The 23662-nt window shown below is 58.8% G+C and overlaps 1 protein-coding gene across 1 annotated transcript in view; it reads left to right on the forward strand.

Annotated features, from left to right (window-relative positions):
• LOC103166806 (acid-sensing ion channel 4-like) overlaps nucleotides 1-23516 on the forward strand; it is a 25183-nt gene extending 1667 nt beyond the window's left edge. Inside the window, exons 2-10 of the mRNA XM_029063190.2 lie at nucleotides 12273-12494; nucleotides 13924-14051; nucleotides 16400-16562; nucleotides 16681-16733; nucleotides 18444-18598; nucleotides 21512-21603; nucleotides 21727-21806; nucleotides 23039-23143; nucleotides 23266-23516. Of these exons, the coding sequence (XP_028919023.1) occupies nucleotides 12273-12494; nucleotides 13924-14051; nucleotides 16400-16562; nucleotides 16681-16733; nucleotides 18444-18598; nucleotides 21512-21603; nucleotides 21727-21806; nucleotides 23039-23143; nucleotides 23266-23373 (1106 nt within the window). The 3' untranslated portion in view covers nucleotides 23374-23516. The remainder of the gene's footprint in view (nucleotides 1-12272; nucleotides 12495-13923; nucleotides 14052-16399; nucleotides 16563-16680; nucleotides 16734-18443; nucleotides 18599-21511; nucleotides 21604-21726; nucleotides 21807-23038; nucleotides 23144-23265) is intronic.
• The last annotated feature ends 146 nt before the right edge of the window (nucleotides 23517-23662 follow it).

The raw sequence follows: 23662 nt of genomic DNA on the forward strand, positions 1-23662 counted from the left end.
GTCAGGTGGGGCCGGCTGAGGACCACGAGCCCCTGCCGGGAAGCGAGAGGTCTGAGGAGAGCGCCGGAGAGGGGGATGGTGAGCCCGGGACTGCCCTCGCTAACCTCCCGATAACTGAAGTATTTGTTCATTCAGCCATTCGATAGTATTTATTAAGCGCTTACTATGTGCAGAGCACTGGACTAAGCGCTTGGAATGGACAATTCGGCAACAGAGAGAGACCATCCCTGCCCAGTGATGAGCTCACAGTCTAAACGGGGGAGACAAATGACAAAGCCAGACAGAACATAACAAAACATAACAAAACAAGAGAACATCATCAAGATTAATGGACAGCGTGGCTCAGTGGAAAGAGCCCGGGCTGGGGAGTCAAAGGTCATGGGTTCTAATGCCGGCTCCGCCACTTAATAATAATGATGTGGGTATTTGTTAAGCGCTTACTGTGTACAGAGCACTGTTCTAAGCGCTGGGGGAGATACAGGGTCATCAGCTTGTCCCACGTGAGGCTCCCAGTCTTCATCCCCATTTTGCAGACGAGGTAACTGAGGCCCAGAGAAGTGAGGTGACTCGCCCACAGTCACCCAGCTGACAAGTGGCAGAGCTGGAATTCGAACCCATGACCTCTGACTCCCCAGCCCGGGCTCTTTTCACTGAGCCATGCCGCTTCTCTAAGTGAGCTAAGTGAGCACACTTGTCAGCTGGGCGACTACGGGCAAGTCACTTCACTTCTCTGGGCCTCAGTTCCCTCATCTGAGAAATGGGGATGAAGACCGGAAGCCCCTCGGGGGACAGGGACCATATCCAATCTGATTACTCTGACTCTACCCCAGTGTCTGGCACATAGTAAGGGCTTAACAAATACCACTAAAAATTAAAAAAAAGACCCAGGTCCCCGGAAGTCAGTCCGTCAGGCGTATTTATTGAGCGCTTACTGTGTGCAGAGCACTGTATTAAGTGCTGGGGAGAGGACGATAGAACGACAAACAGACACAGAAGCCACCTGGCTTAGTGGGTAGAGCCCGGGCCCGGGGGTCAGAACCTCCTGGGTTCTAATCCCGGCTCCGTCACTTGTCTGCTGTGCGACCTTGGACAAGTCACTTCACTCGTCTGGGCCTCAGTTTACCTCACCGGAAGAGGGGGATTGAGACTGTGAGCCCCACATGGGACAGGGACTGTGTCCAACCCGATTTGCTTGTCTCCACCCCAGCGCCGAGTACAGCTCCTGGCACGTAGTAAGCGCCTAACGGATACCGTCATTATGATCATTATTATTCTTACACGGTCCCTGCCCACAGCAGGCGGGGAGCTCTCATTCATTCATTCATTCATTCATTCAGTAGTATTTATTGAGCGCCTACTACGTGCAGAGCACTGGACTGAGCGCTTGGAACGGACAATTCGGCAACAGAGAGAGAGACCATCCCGGCCCAACGACGGGCTCGGATCGAGGGGCCTCCCCACCTCACCCCGGCTCCCCCACCCGCAGTGTTTAGGACGGCGTGGGGAGCGCCCCGCCTCGGCCCTGGGATCTCAACAGGCCCCGGGCCGAGCCCCAGAGGGACCGAGCTCGGCTCTACGAGTTCAGGCAAGAGCCACGGCTATGATTAAGGGGAAATGGAGGATTGATTTAGGAGGAAAGATTAAAAGAGCTAATCCACGGCACTTGGCTCGGCGGTGACTAAGCGCGTGGACGGATAATAGCTCACAAATGTGGGAAAGGTGTAAATACCAAGCAGGGGAGGCGAGGGGGGCGGCAGAGCCGGGCCGGGAAGAACCCGCGTCCCCCTTCCCCCCGCCCCAGAAAGACACACTCGTCTTCGGACGCAGAGTCCGGGAGGACCGGACCGGACCCCCTGGGCGGGCGAGGCCTTGGGTTGGGTGGGAGATGGATGGGCCCCTCGTCTCACCCCCTACCCCTTCCACTCTCTGCCCCCTCCTCCCCCCCGGCTCAGTCCCCCAGCCCCAGGCCGGCCGGGCGGGGTCTGAGGTCAGGCTACCCCACGCGAGGCCTGGCGGAGGGGAGCCTGGGTGGGTGGACGTCCTCCCCATCGCCATCCCACCCAACCTCGCCTACCCCCTTCGGCCCCCGCGTCGTTCGCCGGTCCTTCCCTGCCCTCCCCCAAGTGGGCCGCCGTCGTCGTCCCTGTGATGTCGCGCAGGAGATCTCTGGCGCTGCCGTGTGCCGGCGGAGGTCACTTTGTGGAGGAGCCGGGAGCCGGGGGAATGCAAATGAGCCAGGCCGAGAGAGGAGAGGGAGGCGGGGAGTGGGGGACAGAGGGCGTCAACGGGGGGTCAGGGAGGTGGGCGGATGGAGGGGTGGGTAGGTAGAAGGGTGGCTGGTCGGTCGGATGGGTGGATAGCAATAATAATTATCGAGATATCTGTTAAGCGCTTACTATGTGCCAGGCACTGGGGGTGGACCCAAGCAGATCAGGTTGGACCCCTGTCCCGGGGGGGGCCTCACGGTCTCAGTCCCCATTTTATGGATTCGTTTATTCAATGGTATTTCTTGAGCGCTTACCGTGTGCCGAGGATTCGTTCGTTCGACGGTATTTCTTGAGCGCTTACTCTGTGAGCAGAGCACTGGACTAAGGGCTTGGAGAGTCCAATTCGGCAACAGACAGAGACAACCCGGGACGCAGAAGTGGAGGGACCCGCCGCCCCAGGTCACACAGCAGAGTCGGGATTGGAACCCGTGACATTCTGACAGATGGGTGGATGGGTTGGCGGAGAGATGGGGGAGCGGTTGGATGGGTAAGTGGGTGAGGGGTGGGAGAGTGGATGGATTGATGGGTGGATGGGCGAATTGATGGGTGGTGGGGGGAGATGGACGGATGGATGGATGGGAGTGCGGGGGGGAGGGGACGGATTTGGTAGGGGAATGAGGGGATGGATGGATGGATGGATGGATGGATGGATGGATGGATGGATGGATGGATGGATGGGGCATGGGTGGACGGATGGACAGACTGATGGATGGATGAGTGGGTGGATGGATGGAAGGATGGATAGTTGGGTGGGTGGATGGATGGGAGTGTGGGGGTGAGGGGACGGATGTGGGTAGGGGAGTGAGACGATGCACGGATGGATGGATGGGTGGGTGGATGGATGGGGCATGGATGGACGGATGGACAGACTGATGGATGGATGGATGGATGAGGGGGTGGATGGATGGATGGAAGGATGGATAGATGGGCGGAAGGATGGAAGGGTGGCTGGATGGATGGGAGTGCGGGGGGGAAGGGGACGGATGTGGGTAGGGGAGTGAGGGGATGGACGGACTGATGGATGGATGGATGAGGGGGTGGGTGGATGGTTGGAAGGATGGATAGATAAGTGGAAGGATGGATGGGTGGGTCGGAGTATGGGGGGGGAGAGGACGGATGTGGGTAGGGGAGTGAGGGGAATGGATGGGCGGATGGACGGACGGACGGATGGACGGATGGATGGACGGATGGATGGATGAGGGGGTGGAAGGATGGATGGACAGATGGACAGACAGACCGGTGGGTGGATGAATGTCAGGCCCCGGAGTGTGCGAGAGAGGAGCGGGAGGAAGGCGGATGTGGGGGGTGGGGCACGGGGCTGGGATAGGGAGCCCCACAGTATTTGAGGCAGAAAGCGCTCCCCTCGGTGGCCTTGGGGAAGTGGCGTCTACCAAATCTGTTCTATTCTACTCTCACAAGCGCTTAGTCCAATGCTCTGCACACACTGAGCGCTCGATAAATCCCACTGATTGATTTTTAGGGGGGTGGTGGGACTTTGAGCAAAAGGTGCCGGGGGGCTAGGGACGGGCCCGCGTGGCGTAGTGGCTAGAGCGCAGGGCCGGGAGCCCGGAAGACATGGGTTCTAATCCCGGCTCCGCCACTCGTCTGCGGTGTGAACCCGGGAGAGTCGCTTCACTTCTCTGGGCCTCAGTGACCTCATCTGGAAAATGGGGATGAAGACTGGAAGCCCCCACGGGGGACAACCTGATTAGTATCTATCCCCGCGCGTAGAACAGTGCTTTTCACGTAGTGAGCGTTTAACAAATACCATCATCATCATTATTAGTGTCCCGTTCACTCCTTTCTTCCCGTTCCCAGGGCCCAAGGGGAGGGGAAGGAAGAGGAGGGTGAGGAACCGAGAAGCCGCCCTTGGCTCCCCGGAGGCGTCTCCCTTGCTCCCCCGGCGACATCCGTGGGCCGTCAGTCACGGAGCCAGCGGCCATAATAATGATGGAATTTGTTTGTTAAGCGCTTACTATGTGCAAAGCACTGTTCTAAGCGCTGTGGGGGGGGATACAAGGTGATCAGGTTGTCCCCCGTAGGGCTCCCAGTCTTCATCCCCGTTTTCCAGATGAGGTCACTGAGGCCCAGAGAAGTGAAGCGACTTGCCCAAGGTCACCCAGCTGACCAGTGGCCGAGCAGGGATTCGAACCCATGACCTCTGACTCCCAAGCCCGGGCTCTTTCCACTGAGCCACGCTGCTTCACACAACCGAGCCCGCATACCAGACCCAACACACCCGGCCCCCAAGCCCTGCCGTGACATGGGGCCCACACACCTAGTTCACAGACACACACAACCCGGCCCCCCCCACACACCCACGCACACGCACACAGCCCTAATACCAGGCCCACACACCCACACAGCTCCAACACACACCTGGCCCACACACCCGGCCGTAACGCAAAACCACCACACCAGGCCCCCCACACCCGACCCACACACCCGGCCCACACCATCAAGTCCCCACACCCAGTCCCGACGCCCTGGTCCCAAGTCCCAACGTCTATGAGCCCCACGTGGGACGGGGACTGTGTCCAATCCGATTTGCTCATATCCACCCCAGCGCTTAGTACAGTGCCCGGCACTTAACAATCACCGTCATTATTATTATTATTACAACAGAATCGGCCTATATGTTCCTTGCCCACAACGAGCTGACAGTGTAGAGGGGGAGAGAGACATTTACGCAGTACAGTGCAAGCGCTTAGTACAGTGCTCTGCACACAGTAAGTACTCAATAATTACGATTATTACTCTATTTTTTTAATTCATGATGTGTAGATACCTATTTATTTTGATGGGGTCGATGCCTGACTACTTGTTTCGTCCTGCCGTCCGTCGCCCCCTTCTAGACCGTGAGCCGGACGTTGGGCAGGGATTGTCTCCACCTGTTGCCCAACTGTCCATTCCAAGCGCTTAGTCCAGTGCTCTGCACACAGTGAGCGCCCGGTAAATCCCGCTGAATGAATGAACGAATGAGAAGCAATACATTACGAATATGTGGGTGAGTGCCGGGGGGCTGAGGGAGGGAGGAAGCAGCGTGGCTCAGTGGAAAGAGCCCGGGTTTAGGAGTCAGAGGCCATGGGTTCTAATCCCGGCTCCGCCACCTGTCAGCTGTGTGACTGTGGGCAAGTCCCTTCACTTCTCTGTGCCTCATTTCCTTCATCTGGAAAATGGGGGATTAACTGAGAGCCTCAAGTGGGAACACCTGATGACCCCGTATTTACCCCAGTGCGCAGAACGGTGCTCTGTGCATAGTAAGAGCTTAACAAATACCAATATTATTTTTATTAAGAGAAGCAGCGCGGCTCAGTGGAAAGAGCCCGGGCTTTGGAGTCAGAGGTCATGGGTTCGAATCCCGCCTCTGCCACTTGTCAGCTGGGTGACTGTGGGCAAGTCACTTCACTTCTCTGGGCCTCGGTTACCTCATCTGTAAAATGGGGATGAAGACCGTGAGCCCCACGTGGGACAGCCCGATGACCCTGTATCTAGCCCAGCGCTTAGAACAGTGCTCTGCACATAGTAAGCGCTTAACAAATGCCAATATTATTATTATGAAAGGGAGCAAATCCAAGCTCAAGGACGACGCAGAAGGGAGCGGGAGAAGAGGAAACGAGGGCTTAGTCAGGGTAGGCCCCATGGAGGAGTCGGGCTTTTTTAATAAAGGGATCAGAGGGTGGGCGGAGGAGGAGGTTAATCCCTCGCCAAAGCTGAACGGCCCCGGCGTGGCCCGGCGGGCCCGGGCGGTGATAATGAAGTCCAGTGGTCAGATTAGCTACGGTATTAGCCTCGCCGCTCTGCCCGCCTGCTGCCTCTGCCTCTTATCTCCCGACGCCCAGGCCGCCCAACTCCCACCGAGGCCCCCGCTAATTGCCCGGGAGCCCGGTGGGTCCCCGGACTGGGGGGGTTGGGGGGGAGGAGAGAGGGAGGGAGGACGGCGGAGGAGGGGGCCGCATTCCGGGCCCCGGAGCCCCGCCGACGGACCCCACGGGGACAGAGAGAACCGGGTCCGGGGTGATTGATCGCGGCAGGGGTCTCGAGGAGCTGGGCTCCGGGAAGAGACGGGCCGGGAACGGTTCCCTGGGATACTGGAGTCGGGCTGACACTCGTTTGTGTGTAAATAAATAATAAATAAATAATGTTGGTATTTGTTAAGCGCTTACTATGTGCAGAGCACCGTTCTAAGCCCCTGGGGTAGATATGGGGTCATCAGGTTGTCCTCGTGAGGCTCCCAGTCTTCATCCCCCTTTTTACAGATGAGGTCAATGAGGCCCAGAGAAGTGAAGTGACTTGCCCACAGTCACACAGATGGCAAGTGCAGGGCCGGGTTTCGAACCCATGACCTCTGACTCCCAAGCCCGGGCTCTTTCCACTGAGCCACACTGCTTTCTCTAAGATTGTATTGATTCAGTCGTTCATTCATTCATTTAATCATATTTATTAATAATAATAATAATAATGTTGGTATTGGTTAAGCGCTTACTACGTGCCGAGCCCTGTTCGAAGCGCTGGGGGAGATGCGAGGTGATCAGGTTGTCCCACGTGAGGTTCCCGGTCTTCATCGCCGTTTTCCAGATGAGGTCACTGAGGCACCGAGAAGTCAAGTGACTTGGCCAAAGTCACCCAGCTGACGGGTGGCAGAGACAGGATTAGAACCCATGACCTCTGACTCCTAAGACCGGGCTCTTTCCACTGTTGAGCGCTTACCGTGGGCAGAGCGCTGTACTAAGCCCTTGGAAAAGAACAATTCATTGAACTGATTCAATCATTCAGTCGAACGTATTTATTGAGCGCTTATTGTGTGCAGAGCACAGTACTAAGCGCTTGGGAGAGGACGATAGAACACTATAGCTGACACATGATGATGAGAATAATCATGATGTTGGTATTTGTTAAGCGCTTACTATGTGCCAAGCGCTGTTCTAGGCGCTGGGGTAATAATTATAATAATAATGATGGTATCTGTTGGGCGCTTACTATGTGCCGACCATTGTTCTAAGCACTGGGGTAGATACAAGATCATCAGGTTGTCCCATGTAATAATAATAATAATAATAATGGAGGTATTTGTTAAGCACTTACTATGTGCCAAGCACTGTTCTAAGCGCTAGGGGGATACAAGCTGATCAGGATATCCCAGGTGGGCTCACGGTTTGAATCCCATTTTCCAGATGAAGTCACTGAGGCCCAGAGAAGTGAAGCAGATAAGGGGCGGAGCCGGGATTAGAACCCATAACCTCTGACTCCCAGGCCCGGCCTCTTTCGGGCTGACAGTCTTCATCCCCATTTTCCAGATGAGGTCACTGAGGCCCAGAGACATGAAGTCACTTGCCCGGAGTCATCCAGCTGATAAGCGGTAGAGTCGGGTAGATAGAGGGTAATCAAGTTGTCCCGCCTGGGGCTCACACTTTTAATCCCCATTTTACAGATGAGGTCACTGAGGCCCAGAGAAGTGAAGCAGACAAGGGGCGGAGCCAGGATTAGAACCCACATCCTCTGACTCCCAAGCCCGGGCTCTTTCAACTAATAATAATAATGGCATTTGTTAAGCGCTTACTATGTGCCAAGCACTGTAATAAGCGCTGGGGGAGATATAAGGTCATCAGGTTGTCCCACGTGGGGCTCCCAGTCTTCATCCCCATTTTCCAGATGAGGTCACTGAGGCCCAGAGAAGTGAGGTGGCTCGAGCCAAGGTCACACAGCTGACAAGGGGCGGAGGCGGGATTAGAAACCCACGACCTCTGACTCCAAGCCCGGCCTCTTTCCACTGAGCCCCGCTGCTTCCCTTCACATTCACACTTACACATGCCCTTGCCCACGATAAGCTGACAGTCTGGATGGAGAACAGATGTTAATTCATTCAACAGTATTTATTGAGCGCTTACTATGTGCAGGCACTGTCCTAAGCGCTTGGAAGTTGAAATGAATGTCAATCTAAATAAATAAAGGACAGATATGGACGTCAAGCGGAGTCGAGGGCCGGGGGAGGGGGGATGAATAGAGGGGAGACGAGTCAGGGCGACGCAGAAGGGAGGCTTAGTCTACTGAGCGTTTATTGTGTGCAGAGCACTGCACTAAGCGCTTGGGAGAGGACAATAGAACAAAAAGGAATCGCATTCCCTGCTCCCAAAGAACTTACAGTCTAGAGGGGAAGGCAGACGTTAATATGAATAAATGTGGCTTAGCAGAAAGAGCCCGGGCTTGGGAGTCAGAGGTCGTGGGTTCTAATCCCGGCTCCGCCGCTTTTCAGCTGGGCGACTTTGGGCCAGTCGCTTCACTTCTCTGGGCCTCAGGTACCTCCTCTGTAATAATGAGGCATTTTTAAGCGCTCACTATGTGCCAAACACTGTTCTAAGCGCTGGGAGGGGGGGATACAAGGTCGTCTGTAAAAGGGGGATGAAGACTGGGCACCTCAGGTGGGACAACCTCATTACCGTGGTATCGACCCCAGACTGTGAGCCCGACAACGAGCAGGGACGTCTCTATCTGTTGCGAATTGTCCATTCCAAGCGCTTTAGTCCGGTGCTCTGCACATAGTAAGCGCTCCAGTTAAATACTGTTGAATGAATGAATGCTTTAGAACAGTGCTTTAAGCGCTTAAGAAATACCCTTATCATTATTATTATTATTAAATGACCAGATGTGGACTGAAGTGCTGTGGGGCTGGGAGGGAGCCAAGTGTTTGTCTTCCATTAAATCCCCTCCCAGGGGTGGGGGAGGGGAAGGGTCAGTATGGGTGGCCAAGGGGGGCGGGGGAGAGAGGCCCCCCGCCCGAGGGGGCTAGAGACGCCAGTGGAACCGCTGAGCGGCTCTGACCCCGCGCCCTCTGACCCCGCGCCTCTGACCCCTCTCCCACCTACCCCGACACCGTCTCGGGCCGGCCCTCCCCTGCTGGATTTAATAATAATGCTGGTATTTGTTAAGCGCTTACTATGTGCAGAGCGCTGTTCCAAGCGCTGGGGAGATCCAGGGTCATCACGTCGTCCCACGTGAGGCTCCCAGTTAAATCCCCCATTTTCCAGAGAGGTCACGGAGGCCCAGAGAAGCGAAGCGACTCGCCCACGGTCCCACAGCTGCCAAGTGGCAGAGCCGGGATTTCGGACCGCATGAAACTCTGACTCCCGAGCCCCGGGCCTCTTTCCACCGAGCCACGCTGCTTCTCGGATTTCTTCCCCGGGGGGGGGGGGTCCCCCCGGCCCTCCCCCGGCTCTTCCCGGGGGAAGGAGGAAGGAAGGAAGGAGCCCACAGACGGCCCGCACCCGGGGCCCGGTCACCGCGCCGTCTTCCCTCGGGGCCGGCAGGGCCCGCCCTGCCTGGATTTCTTTCCCCGGGTGGGGGGGGTCCACCACCCGCCCCCGGCCTGCCCCCCCGGTATTCCGGAGCGCCAAGTACGAGGCCGAACCCCCCGATCCGGGGCCCGGTACCCTCCAGGGCCTGGGAGGGCCCGGGCCTACTGGGTTCCTTCCCCCGGCTCGGTCCCCCCACCTTTCCCCGCCGCTTCCCCCACTGCCCCCCAACCCCGCTCTTCCTCTGCCGCCGCCGAGCCTTCTGAGCATCCCCCGGGGCCCAGTGGCCGTGCCGTCTCCGTGGCGGAGGCTGCCGGGCCGTGCCGCCTCCAGGACTCCGCCACTTAGGAGCTGGCGGGACCCCCAGACCCGGCGGGGTTGGGGGGGCGTTTCCAGAGTAACGAAGCCCGGCGGCCTTCCCGGGGGTGCCGGGAGGGGAGGACCACCCTCCCCCGGACATCCCGCCGCGTCCTCGCGAGCGCCCGCCCCTCGCCCGTCCTCCCCTTTCCCACCAGCATGGCTCAGTGGAAAGAGACCGGGTTTTGGAGTTCGGAGGTCATGGGTTCGAATCCCCGCCTCTACCCCTTGTCAGCTGGGGTGACTGTGGGCGAGTCACTTCAACTTCTCTGGGCCTCAGTTCCCTCATCTGTCCAATGGGGATGAAGACCGGGAGCCTCACGGGGACGACCCGATGACCCCGGATCTCCCCCAGCGCTTAGAACGGTGCTCGGCACATAGTAAGCGCTTAACGAATACCAACATTTTCCACCCCTTCTCGTTCATTCATTAGTCCATTCGATGGTATTTATTGAGCGCTTACTCTGTGCGGAGCACCGTTCTAAGCGCTGGGGGAGATACAGGGTCCATCAGGTTGTCCCACCGCACAGAGTGCGGTGTATTGCTTGTATTTGCTTGTATCCAATCCCCGCCCTCAAGAAATTTAATTTACTGTGTGCAAGTAACTGTACTAAGCGCTTGGGAGAGTCCAGTAGAGTTAGTTGATGATGATGATGATGATGGCATTTGTTAAGCGCTTACTATGTGCAGTGCACTGTTCTAAGCGCTGGGAAGGATAGTTATAAGAAGCATCACGGTGTTGGGCATGGGCCTGGGAGTCAGAAGGACCCAGGTTGGGAAGCAGCGTGGCTCAGTGGAAAGAGCCCGGGCTTGGGAGTCAGAGGTCATGGGTTCGAATCCCAGCTCTGCCACTTGTCAGCTGGGGGACCGAGGGCAAGTCACTTCACTTCTCTGCGCCTCAGTGACCTCCTCTGTAAAATGGGGATTAAGACTGTGAGCCTCACGTGGGACAACCTGATCACCCTACATCTCCCCCAGCGCTTAGAACAGTGCTCCGCACAGTGTAAGCGCTTAACACCTATCAGCATTATTATTTATTTATTATCAATCCCGCCTCCGCCACTTGTCTGCTGTGTGACCTTGGGCCAGTCACTTCACTTCTCTGGGCCTCAGTTCCCTCCTCTGGAAAATGGGGATGGAGATGGTGAGCCCCAGGTGGGACAGGGGCCGGGTCCGACCTGATTTGCTCGCATCCGCCCCGGCGCTACGTACAGTGCCTGGCGTATAGTAAGTACTTAAAAAAATGCCATAATTATTATAATTATTAGTAGACCCGATCCCCGCCTCAAGGAGCTTCGAGTCTACTGTGTGCGGTGCACTGTTCTAAGCACTAGGGAGAGTCCAGTGGAGTTAGGAGACACAATCCCTGCCTCAAGGAGCTTACGCTCTGGCAAGGGGGGTTGTAAGCGCATTGCGGGCCGGGAATGTGACTGTTTATTGCTGTATTCATTCATTCGTATTTATTGAGCGCTTACTCTGTGCAGAGCACTGGACTAAGCGCTTAGAATGGACAAGTAATAATGTTGGTATTTGTTAAGCGCTTACTATGTGCGGAGCACTGTTCTAAGCGCTGGGGGAGATACAGGGTCATCGGGTTGTCCCCCGTGAGGCTCCCGGTCTTCCTCCCCATTTTACAGATGAGGGAACTGAGGCCCAGAGAAGTGAAGTGACTCGCCCACAGTCATACAGCTGACCCGTGGCAGAGCCGGGATTCGAACCCACGACCTCTGACTCCCAAGCCCGGGCTCTTTCCACTGAGCCACGCTGCTTCTCGACTGGGCAACAAATAGAGACCAGCCCTGCCCAGCGACGGGCTCACTGTCTAGAAGCTTCGTGACTCAATGGAAAGAGCCCGGGCTTGGGAGTCAGAGGTCATGGGTTCGAATCCCGGCCTGCGCCTTGTCAGCTGGGTGACTGGGGGCGAGTCGCTTCACTTCTCTGGGCCTCAGTGACCTCATCTGTCCAATGGGGATGAAGACTGGGAGCCCTACGTGGGACAACCCGATGACCCTGTATCTCCCCCAGCGCTTAGAACAGTGCTCTGCACATAGTGAGCGCTTAACAAATACCAACATTATTATTATTAGAAGGGGGGAGAGAGACAACAGAACAAAACAAGCAGGCAGGCATCGATACCATCAGAGTAGATAAATAGAATCGTAGATATCGACAGATCATTAATAAAATAGAGTAATAATTAATATATACAAATATAGACCAGTGCCGTGGGGAGGGAAGGGGGAAGAGCAGAGGGAGGGGAAGGGAGGGCTCAGCCTGGGAAGGCCTCCTGGAGGAGGGGAGCTCTCCCAAGTGCTCACTCCGGTGCTCTGCGCACAGTGACCGCTCAATAAATACCCCTGAACGAACGAAAGACTGCGGGAGGGCCGGACGGAGAGTCACCCCGGGCTCCTCTCGGCCCCGCGTGTCTTCCCCCAGGTGTACACGCGCTACGGGAAGTGCTACACCTTCAACGCCGGCCCTCACAGGCTGCGGCCCGGCCGGGCCGGAGGGATGGGCAGCGGCCTGGAGATCATGCTGGACGTCCAACAGGAGGAGTATCTCCCCATCTGGAGAGAGACCAGTAAGGGGGCGGCCGGGAAGCGGAGCGTCCGCGGGACCCTGGTGGTCTCCCTTCGACCCTTCCTTGTCGGGAGGCTCCTGGGCCGCGTCCTCCCCCCCGGGGCCCCGGCCTGCGGGTCCTTCACCGGCGCCCTGACGCAGCGGGGTCCGGTGGGCAGAGCCCGGGCCCGGGATTCAGGAGGGCCCGGGTTCTCGTTCCCGCTCCGCCACTCGTCTGCCGGGTGACCCTGGACGGGTCGCTTCTCTGGGCCTCGGTTCCCTCCTCTGGAAAATGGGGGTGAAGCCTGGGAGCCCCACGGGGGACAGGGATGTGCCCAATCCAATCGCCTTGTATCTAGAACAGTGCTCGGCACCTAGGAAGCGCTTAACAAATAATAATAATGTTCGTATTTGTTAAGCGCTTACTAGGTGCCGAGCACTGTCCTAAGCGCTGGGGGAGATACAGGGTCAACAGGTGGTCCCACGTGAGGCTCACGCTCTTCATCTCCATTTTGCAGATGAGGTCACTGAGGCACAGAGAAGTTAAGTGACTTGCCCACAGTCACACAGCTGACAAGTGGCAGAGACGGGACATTATCATTATTATTATTATTATTACTCCAGGGCTTAATACAGAGCCTGGCACGTAGTAAGCGCTTAACAAATACCATGCTTATTATTATTATTATATGATTATTATCATTATTATTATCATGAGAAGGACCTGGGTTCTAATGCCGGCTCAGCCACGTGGCTGCCGTGTGACCCTGGGCAAATCGCTTCCCTTGGCCTCAGTTCCCTCCTCTGGAAAATGGGGATGAAGCCTGTGAGCCCCACGGGGGACAGGGATGTGCCCAATCCAATCGCCTTGTATCTAGAACAGTGCTCGGCACCTAGGAAGCGCTTAACAAATAATAACATTATTATTATTATTATTATTACTCCAGGGCTTAGTACAGAGCCTGGAACATAGTAAGCGCTTAACAAATACCATACTTATTATACGATGATTATTATTATCCTGAGAAAGACCTGGGTTCTAATGCCGGCTCGGCCACGTGTCTCCGTGTGACCCTGGGCAAATCGCTTCACTTCCCTGGGCCTCAGTTCCCTCCTCTGGAAAATGGGGATGAAGCCTGTGAGCCCCACGGGGGACGGGGACCGTCCCCAATCCGGTTCGCTGCTGTCCGCCCCAGCCCCGAGTGCAGCGCCTGGCACGTAGTAAGCGCTTAACAAATTCCACAGTTATTATCATCCTTAGTCCCCTTACCCGACGTTTCCGGCGGCCGGAGCGAAGCCACCGTTCTGGTCGAACCCACGACTAGGCCCGAGGGCTCCCGGGGAGGCCGCCGAGAGCCGTCGATCGGAGGCGACCCCCGGTCCGGCGGTCACCCCCTCCCCGCTCCCCGTTCCCTGGAACGCCCCGTGTCCCCCCCGCTCCCCTCCCGCAGACGAGACGTCGTTCGAGGCCGGGATCCGGGTGCAGATTCACAGCCAGGAAGAGCCCCCCTACATTCACCAGCTCGGCTTCGGGGTGTCCCCCGGCTTCCAGACCTTCGTGTCCTGCCAGGAGCAGCGGGTAAGCTCCGCTCGACGGGTCCGGCCACGCCACGGGACAGTCCGGCGGGCGAGCCGATTTATCGAGCGCTTACCGCGTGCAGAACACTGGACTGAGCGCTTGGGAGAGAACACGGGACATCAGACACAATCCGGGCCTTCGGCGAGCTGACAGACTAGAGGGAGAGACAGGCAGGACTAGAAATCAATCGATTGATGGATACGGACGGAAGGGGTGCGGGGCTGGGAGGGGGGATGAAGAAAGGGGGCGAGCCGGGGCGACGCGGAAGGGAGCGGGAGGAGAGAAAAGGAGGGCGCGGTCAGGGAAGGCTTCCGGGAGGAGGTGGGCCTTCAGTAATAATGTTGGTATTTCTTAAGCGCTTACTATGTGCAGAGCACTGTTCTAAGCGCTGGGATAGACATAGGGGAATCAGGTTGTCCCACGTGGGGCTCACAGTCTTAATCCCCATTTTACAGATGAGGGAACTGAGGCACAGAGAAGTTAAGTGACTCGCCCACAGTCACACAGCTGACAAGTGGCAGAGCTGGGATTCGAACTCATGAGCCCTGACTCCAAAGCCCGTGCTCTTTCCACTGCGCCACGCTGCAGTAGGGCTTGGAAGGAGGGGAGAGTCGTCGTCTGTGGGATGTGAGGACGGAGGGCCTTCCGGGCCAGAGGCGGGACGCGGGTGAGAGGTCGGCGGTGAGATAGACGAGATGGCACAGCTAACGGAGGATGGGAGAAGCAGCGTGGCTCAGTGGAAAGAGCACGGGCTTTGGAGTCAGAGGTCATGAGTTCAAATCCCGGCTCTGCCACTTGTCAGCTGGGTGACCGTGGGCGAGTCACTTAACTTCTCTGTGCCTCAGTTACCTCATCTGTAAAATGGGGATGAAGACTGGGAGCCCCACGGGGGACATCCTGATTCCCCTGTGTCTACCCCAGCGCTTCGAACAGTGCTCGGCACATAGTAAGCGCTTAACAAATACCAGCATTATTATTCCATCCATCGACGTCTGGGTTATAATCATAATACTGATGATGATGATGGTATTTGTTAAGCGCTTACTATGTGCCTTGCACTGTTCTGGGTAGATAGAATCAGGTTGTCCCATGTGGGGCTCACATTCTTCATGCCCATTTTCCAGATGAGGGAAGTGAGGCCCAGAGAATAATAATAATAATGTTGGTATTTGTTCAGTGCTTACTACGTGCAGAGCACTGTTCTAAGCGCTGGGGGGGATACTAGGTCATCAGGTTGTCCCACGTGGGGCTCCCGGTCTTCATCCCCATTTTCCAGATGAGGGAACGGAGGCCCAGAGAAGTGAAGTGACTCGCCCAGAGTCACACAGCAGACAAGGGCGGAGCCGGGATTAGAACCCATGACCTCTGACTCCCAAGCCCGGGCTCTTGCCACCGAGCGACGCTGCAGCGTGCTTCCGCATGGCGAGGGAGGAGGGAGGGCAGGGAACGTGGTGTCCACTGGAGTCGGGGGTGGGATTGGGAGAACGTTCCCCGTCTCCCTCGCCCCCTCCTCGCCCTCCCTCTGCTCCATGGGCCCCTGGGTGGGCAGCTCCCTCTCCCTCTCCCTCCCCCCGCCCCCGTGTAGCGGGTAGACCACAGGCCTGGGAGTCAGACGGTCATGGGTTCTAATCCCGGCTCTGCCACTTGTCTGCTGCGTGACCGTGGGCAAGTCACTTCCCTTCTCTGGGCCTCAGTTCGCCCACCTGGAAAATGGAGATGGAGACTGTGAGCGCCACGTGGGACAGGGACCGGGGCCAACCCCGTTGGCTTTGTATCCTCCTCAGCGCTTAGTAGAGTGCCTGGCACATGGTAAGCGCTTAATTACCACGGTTATTACTATCGTGTCCACTGGAGTCCAGGAGTGGGATCTGGGGAAGCAGCGTGGCTCAGTGGCAAGAGCCCGGGCTTGGGAGTCAGAGGTCATGGGTTCTAATCCCGGCTCCGCCGCTTGTCAGCTGTGTGACTTTGGGCGAGTCACTTCTCTTCTCTGGGCCTCAGTTCCCTCATCTGGAAAATGGAGATAAAGACTGTGAGCCTCATGTGGGACAACCCGATTACCCCAGCGCTTAGAACAGTGCTCGGCACATAGTAAGCGCTTAACGAATACCAACATTATTATTAAAATGGGGATGAAGATTGTGAGCCCCACGGGGTTCAACCTGATGACCTCGAATGCCCCCCTTCCGGGCTTAGCACAGTGCTCGGCACATAGTAAGCGCTTAACAAATACCATCGTCATCATCACCAGCAGGAGAACACTCCCCGCTCCCCGTCCCTCGGGTCCCCGGGCGGGCGGCTCCCACGTCCGTCCGGGCTGGGGTTCACACCTTCCGTCTCTCCCCCCGCAGCTGACCTACCTCCCGCAGCCGTGGGGTAACTGCCGGACGGAGCCGGGGTCCGGGGAGCCGGGCCTGCAGGGTTACGCGGCCTACAGCGTCTCCGCCTGCCGGCTGCGTTGCGAGAAGGAGGCCGTGCTGCGGCGTTGTCACTGCCGCATGGTTCACATGCCAGGTGGGCGCCGGGCGGGCCCCCTGCCCCTGCCTCGGGACCCCCCGGGAGAAGCTGCCGGGGGGCCGGAGAGGTGGGGCCCTCCGGGCCGCCCCCCTCCAAGGCTCTCTCTCTTCGGCAGGCAACGAGACCATCTGCTCGCCCAACATTTATATCGAGTGTGCCGATCACACCGTGGGTATGTGCCCCTCCTGGTCCCCTTCCCCGAGCCCCCTCCGTCCTGGCCACCCCCCGACCCCCTCCTTTCCGGCTCCCCGCTTCCCCTCCCCACCCGGCCCGGGCGCTTCCGGGAGGGTAAGCTCTCTTGTGGTGGCTGCTGTGAAATCCGTTGACGGCGAGGTGGAGGGGTGAGCTGGTGGTCCCCAGTGCCCCGGGGTGGGAGGCGGGGGCTCCTCTGAGCGGCTGGCCTGTTTTCCAGGATGCACTGGGATCCTGGGGGTTCCTCTGAAGACCCTGGGGTGGGGGGCAGGGGCTCCTCTGAGAAGCCAGCCTGGTTCCTAGGAGGCAGTGGGGTCTTGGGGGGCTTGTCCGGAGGCCCTGGGAATAGGGGCGGGGGCTCTTCTGTTAGCCAGCCTGTTTGCCAGGAGACAGTGGGGTCCTGGGGGCTTGTCCGGAGACCCCGGGGCTGGGGGCGGGGGCCCCTCTGAGCGGCTGGCCTGTTTTCCAGGATGCACTGGGATCCTGGGGGTTCGTCTGAAGACCCTGGGGTGGGGGGCAGGGGCTCCTCTGAGAAGCCAGCCTGGTTCCTGGGAGGCAGTGGGGTCTTGGGGGCTTGTCCGGAGGCCCTGGGAATAGGGGCGGGGGCTCTTCTGTTAGCCAGCCTGTTTGCCAGGAGGCAGTGGGGTCCTGGGGGCTTGTCCGGAGACCCCGGGGCTGGGGGCGGGGACTCCTCTGAGAGGCTGGTCTGTTGTCCAGGGTTTTCCAGGGATCCTGGAGGTTGGTCTGAAGACCCTGGGGTGGGGGGCAGGGGCTCCCCTGAGAAGCCAGCCTGGTTCCTAGGATGCAGTGGGGTCCTGAGGGCCCTATTCCCAGGGCGGGGGGCTCCTCTGAGAATGATAATAATAATGATGATGGTATTTGTTAAGCCCTTACTCTGTGCCAAGCACCATTCTATACCCGAGGGTGGCTACAATAATAATGTTGGTATTTGCTAAGCGCTTACTATGTGCAGAGCACTGTTCTAAGCGCTGGGGGAGATACAGGGTAATCAGGTCGTCCCACGTAAGGCTCACAGTTAATCCCCATTTTACAGGTGAGGTCACTGAGGCTCAGAGAAGTGAAGTGAACTTGCCCGCAGTCACACAGCTGACCAGTGGCAGAGCCGGGATTTAAACTCATGACCTCTGACTCCCAAGCCCGAGCTCTTTCCACTGAGTCACGCTGCTTCTCAAGGTCATCCGGTTGTTCCATGGGGGACTCACAGTCTTCATCCCCATTTTGTAGATGAGGTAACTGAGGCACAGAGAAGCTGGCCTGTTTCCCAGGATATAGTGGGGTCCTGGGGGCTTGTCCGGAGGCCCTGGGAATAGGGGTGGGGGCTCCTCTGTTAGCCAGCCTGTTTTCTAGGGTGCAGCGGGGTCCCGGGGGCCTGTCCGGAGACCCCGCGTCTGGGGGCGGGGGCTCCTCTTTGAAGCCCCAGCACTTAGAACAGTGCCGGGCACATAGTAAGTGCTTAACAACTACCCTCATTATTAAGGCTGACCTCTTTCTCAAGATACGGTGGGGTCCAGGCCTCCCCCGGGAAAGGGCCCCCAAATTCCAGCTGTGCCTCCGTCTCCCCGGGCTGCGGGCTCTGCCCTTCTGGTCCCGCCGCCCGCTCTCCGGTGGCCCCCCGAGGCCCGGCTTCCCGCCGCCTCCGCTCAGCTAGGCCCCGGTGTGTTGTAGACTCCCTCGGGGGGGAGCCCAGAGGGTCGCTGCACCTGTCCCACCCCCTGCAACCTGACCCGCTACGGGAAGGAGATCTCCATGGTTCGCATCCCCAACCGAGGCTCCGCGCGCTACCTGGCCCGGAAATACAACCGCAACGAGACCTACATCAGGTGAGCCCGGGGTCGGGGGGTGGGTGGGGAGGGGGCTGGGGGCCGGAGGAAGGGGGCGGCCGGGTCGCCGGGGAGGGGGGAGGGGATGGGGGTGCACCGGGAAGAGGAGGGGGGGCTCTGGGAAGGGGTGGGGTGGGGGCTTGGGTGGAGGGGGTGGGTGCAGGCTGGCTGGGAAGGGGCGAGGAGGTGGAGGTGTTTTGGGAAGGGGAGGGGGACACTGGGAAGGGAGATGGGTGGTCCAGCAGGGTGGGAGGGAGGGATAATAATAATAATAATAATGTTGGTATTTGTTAAGCGCTTACTATGTGCCAAGCACTGTTCTAAGCACTGGGGTAGACACAGGGGAATCAGGTTGTCCCACGTTGGGCTCACGGTCTTCATCCCCATTTTACAGATGAGGTAACTGAGGCACCGAGAAGTGAAGTGACTCGCCCAAAGTCACACAGCTGACAAGTGGCCGAGCCGGGATTCGAACCCATGACCTCTGACTCCAAAGCCCGTGCTCTTTCCGCTGAGCCACGCTGCTTCTCAAATATTGGTATTTGTTAGTGCTTACTATGTGCCAAGCACTGTTCTAAGCACTGGGGGAGATACAAGGTCATCAGGTTGTCCCACATAGGGCTCACAGACTTCATCAAGTCACTTAACTTCTCGGTGCCTCAGTTCCCTCATCTGTAAAATGGGGATTAAGACTGTGAGCCCCACGTGGGACAACCTGATTCCCCTGTGTCTACCCCAGCGCTTAGAACAGTGCTCGGCACATAGTAAGCGCTTAACAAATACCAACATTATTATTATTATTATTATCCCCATTTGACAGATGAGGGAACGGAGGCACAGAGAAGTGAAGTGACTTGCCCACAGTCACCCAGCTGACAGGGGGCAGAGCCGGGTTTCGAACCCATGACCTCTGACTCCCAAGCCCGTGCTCTTTCCACTGAGCCACTCTGGATCCGTGGCTGAGTGGAAAGAGCCCAGGCTTGGGAGTCAGAGATCGTGGATTCGAAACCCGGCTCTGCCCCTTGTCAGCTGGGTAACTTTGGGCCAGTCACTTCATTCATTCATTCAATGGTATTTATTGAGCGCTTAGTGTGTGCAGAGCCTTGGACTAAACGGTTGGGAAGTCCAGTTCGGCAACAGATAGATACCATCCCTGCCCAACGACGGGCTCACGGTCTAGAAGGGGAAGACGGACAACAAAACAAACAAGTAGACAGGCGGTCCTCTTTTATGGGCCTCGGTTACCTCATCTGTAAAATGGGGACTAAGACTGTGAGCCCCCCACGTGGGACAACCTGACGACCTTGGGCTGGGGACTGAGCCTGGCACCGGACCGGGCCGGGAACTAGGATTGGTGCGGTCCTGGACTGGAGACGGAGCCTGGCATGAGGCTGGCACCGGGCTGGGCCATGGACCGGGGCTGGGTGGTGGACGAGGCTGGCAGGGGCTGGGCCGTGGACTGAGCCTGGCACTGGGTGGGCACGGGGCTGGCACCGAGCTGGGCTATGGACTAGGCCCGGGCCACAGACAAAGACTAGGCACGAGGCTGGGCCGTGGGCTGAGCCTGGCACGGGGCTGGGCCGTGATCAACCTGATTAACTTGTATCTACCCGAGTGTTTAGAACAGTGCTTGGCACGTAGGAAGCGCTGAACGAATACTGTTATATATCATGGACTAGGGCTGGGCTAATAATAATAATTATCGTATTGGTTAAGCACTTGCTATGTGCCAAGCACTGTTCTAAGTGCGGAGGTAGGTACAGGGTCATCAGGTTGTCCCACGTGGGGCTCATAGTCTTAATCCCCATTTTACAGATGAGATCACTGAGGCACAGAAACGTGAAGTGACTTGCCCAAGGTCCCCCAGCAGACAAGTGGCACAGCCGGGATTAGAACCCAGTTCCTCTGACTTCCAAGCCCGGGTTCTTTCCACTGAGCCACGCCGCTTCTCTGGGCCGTGGACTGAGCCTGGCACAAGACCGGCACCAGGCTGGGCCATGGGACCGGGACTGGACTCTGCGGATTAAGGCCGGGCACCGGCCTGGGCTGTGGACTAAGCATGCGGTTGGGCCCTGGACTATGACTGGCACGGGCTTGGGCCGAGGACTGAGCCCGGCACAGGGCTGGGCTGCGGATTAGGGTGGGCACAGGACTGGGCCACGGAATAAGCCCGGCACGGGGCCGGGCTGTGGACTAGGGCTGAGCTACGGACTAAGGCTGGGGCAACAGGCTGAGCTGGGGACTAGGCTGGCACGGGCTTGGGCCGTGAACTAGGGCTGGGAGGGACTGGGCCATGGACTGGGCCTGGCACAGAGCTGGCATGGGGCTGGGTCATGTGTCCAACTTGATTAACTTGTATCTACCCCAGCACTTAGAACGGCGTTTGACACATAGTAAGTGCTTAACAAGGACCATTATAGATCACGTACCAGGGCTGGGCCGTGGACTGAGCCCGGCATGGACCTGGCACTGGACTGGGCCATGGGCTAGGACTGGGATTCGGACTAAGGCTGGGCACTGGGCTGGGGCGGGGACTGAGCCTGGCACAGGGCTGGGCCGTGGACTGAGCCCGGCACGGACCTGGCACTGGACTGGGCCATGGGCTAGGGCTGGGACTCGGACTAAGACTGGCCACTGGGCTGGGGCGGGGACTGAGCCTGGCACTGAGCTGGGGCGGGGACCGAGCCTGGCACAGGGCTGGGTCATGGACTGAGCCCGGCACGGACCTGGCACCGGACTGGGCCATGGGCTAGGGCTGGGACTCGGCCATGGGGCACTGGCCCGGGTTGGGGGCTGAACCTGGCACTGAGCTGGGCCGGGGACTGAGCCTGGGCACCGATCTGGAGCTGGGCACCGGCCAAGCCATGCCCCTTGACCCCAGGCCGCCCTTTGAGTCTGGCCCCGTTTTCACAGGGAGAACTTCCTGGTCCTGGACGTATTTTTCGAGGCGCTGACTTCGGAGGTGTTGGAGCAGAGAGCTGCCTACAGCTTGTCTGCTCTCCTGGGTGAGACCCCCGCCCCTCCGCCCTCCACCGCCTTGACCGCGCCCCCTCCCACAAAAGCCTTGGGCCTTCCCTCGCCCGCTCTGGGCCTTCCTAACGCGCAGCTTCCCCCCCTTATTCCCGCAGGTGACATTGGGGGGCAGATGGGACTGTTCATCGGGGCCAGCATCCTCACGCTCCTGGAGATCCTGGACTACATCTACGAGGCAAGAATCGGGCAAAGGGGCGGAGGGGCACGGGGACGGGGCGGTGTGGGAAGGACAGAGGGGCAGGGGGACAGAGAAGGAAGGGGGAGAGGTCAGGTCGGGAGCGGACGGGGAGCCTGGGAGGCAGGAGGACCCGGGTTCTAATCCCTGTTCCGCCACATATCTGCCGTGTGACCTTGGACAAGTCATTTCACTTCTCTGGGTCTTAGTGACCTCCCCTGTAAAAAAAAATGGGGATTAAGAGTGTGAGCCCAGTGTGGGACAGAGACGGTGTCCAAACTGGTTAGCTTGTCCCTACCTCAGTGCTTAGTACGGTCCCCGGCACATAGTAAGCGCTTCACTTTGCTTCCTCCGTGCCTCAGTTCCCTCGTCTGTGAGAGTGTGAGCTCCATGTGGGCCAGGGACTGTGTCTAACCTGACTAAATTCTATCTACCCCAGTGCTTAGAAGAGTGCTTGGCGCATATAGGAAGCGTTTAACAAGTACCCGAACTGACATTATTATTGTCCCTCAATAAGATGAAAGGACCGACCCTTCTCAGCAGGCCTCAAGGTGGCCTAGGATGTTTCTTTGGGGGGGGGTCGGGGGTAGGGGGCATAAGGAGAGGCGGAGGAAAGTGTTTGGGGGGGGGTGCTGGAATGATGGCGGGGGAGAGTTGGGTGCCGGGTGGGGAGAGAGTTTGGGTTTTGGTATGATGGGGTGGGGGAGGGTTTGGTGACTCTGCGGGGAAGGGTTTTGGGAGCCAGGATGACCCCCGGGGGGAGGGGTTTTGGGTGCATGGATGACCGAGGGGGAGAGGGTTTGAGTGCCAGGGTGCCCCTCGTGAGAGGGGTTTGGGTGCCAGGATGACTCTGGCAGGGAGGGATTTGGGTGCCAGGATGACTCTGGCAGGGAGGGGTTTGGGGCACCAGGATGACTCTGGGGGGGATGGTATGGGGTGTCAGGATGACTCTGGGGGGAGGGGTTTGGGGTGCATGGATGACTGAGAGGGAGAGGGTTTGGGTGCCAGAATGACTTCGGGGGGAGAGGGTGCTTGGTGCTGGGAAGAGTGTGGGAGCCAGGAAGACTGTGGGGGGAGGTGGGGGATGCTGAAGAAGCCGGGCCAGGAGGGAGCGGGGCGGGAAGACGCCGGAGCCTGGCGCCGTGACTTGGGTCAGAGGGCGGCGGGGGAGGGGATTCCGGGAGTCCCGTGGGCCAGGGGAGGTCAGGGGCCAGACGTGCCCCCTGCCCCAGGTGGCCTGGGCCCGGCTGAAGCGGCTGTGGTGGCGTCCCAAGCCCCCGCTGAGGACCCCCAGAGGGGGCATCGCCACCTTGGGCCCGCAAGAGCCCGAGGAGCAGGTGAGCGGGCCCACTTCCGGTCATGGCGGAGGGAGGAGGATGAGGGTGGGTCCGGGGGGCGGCGGGAGGGCGAGGAAGGCCCTGGCCGCTCCCGACCCCTCCCCGTCGCCCCCTCCCCGCAGAGCCCGGGCCCAGGACGGGGTTGCCCCCCGGACAGGGGTGCCAGCGGCCTGCTCCCCAATCACCACCACGGCCCCCCGGGGACCCTCTTCCAGGACTTCGCCTGCTAGGACGGCCCGGCCCGGCGCCGGGGGCCGAGCCGAGCCGGGCCCACCCCCGTGGGCCTCGGGGACCCGGGGACTCCCGGCGAGGGGTCCCCGTCGACCTCCCCCCTCCCAGGACCCCTGCCGCCCCTCCCGCTTCCCCACCCCCTTCTCCCTCCCTGGCCCAGAGGGTGGGGGTCCCGAGGGAGGGGTGGGATGTGTACATTTGTAAATAGCCGGGGGAGAGGGTGGGGAGGGGGGGGAAGGCCTGTACTCATAAGGGGCTAGCGGGCCCGGGGTCGGACGGGGGCGGGCG

Source organism: Ornithorhynchus anatinus, chromosome 1 (assembly GCF_004115215.2).
Source record: "Ornithorhynchus anatinus isolate Pmale09 chromosome 1, mOrnAna1.pri.v4, whole genome shotgun sequence".
Lineage (NCBI taxonomy): Eukaryota > Metazoa > Chordata > Mammalia > Monotremata > Ornithorhynchidae > Ornithorhynchus > Ornithorhynchus anatinus.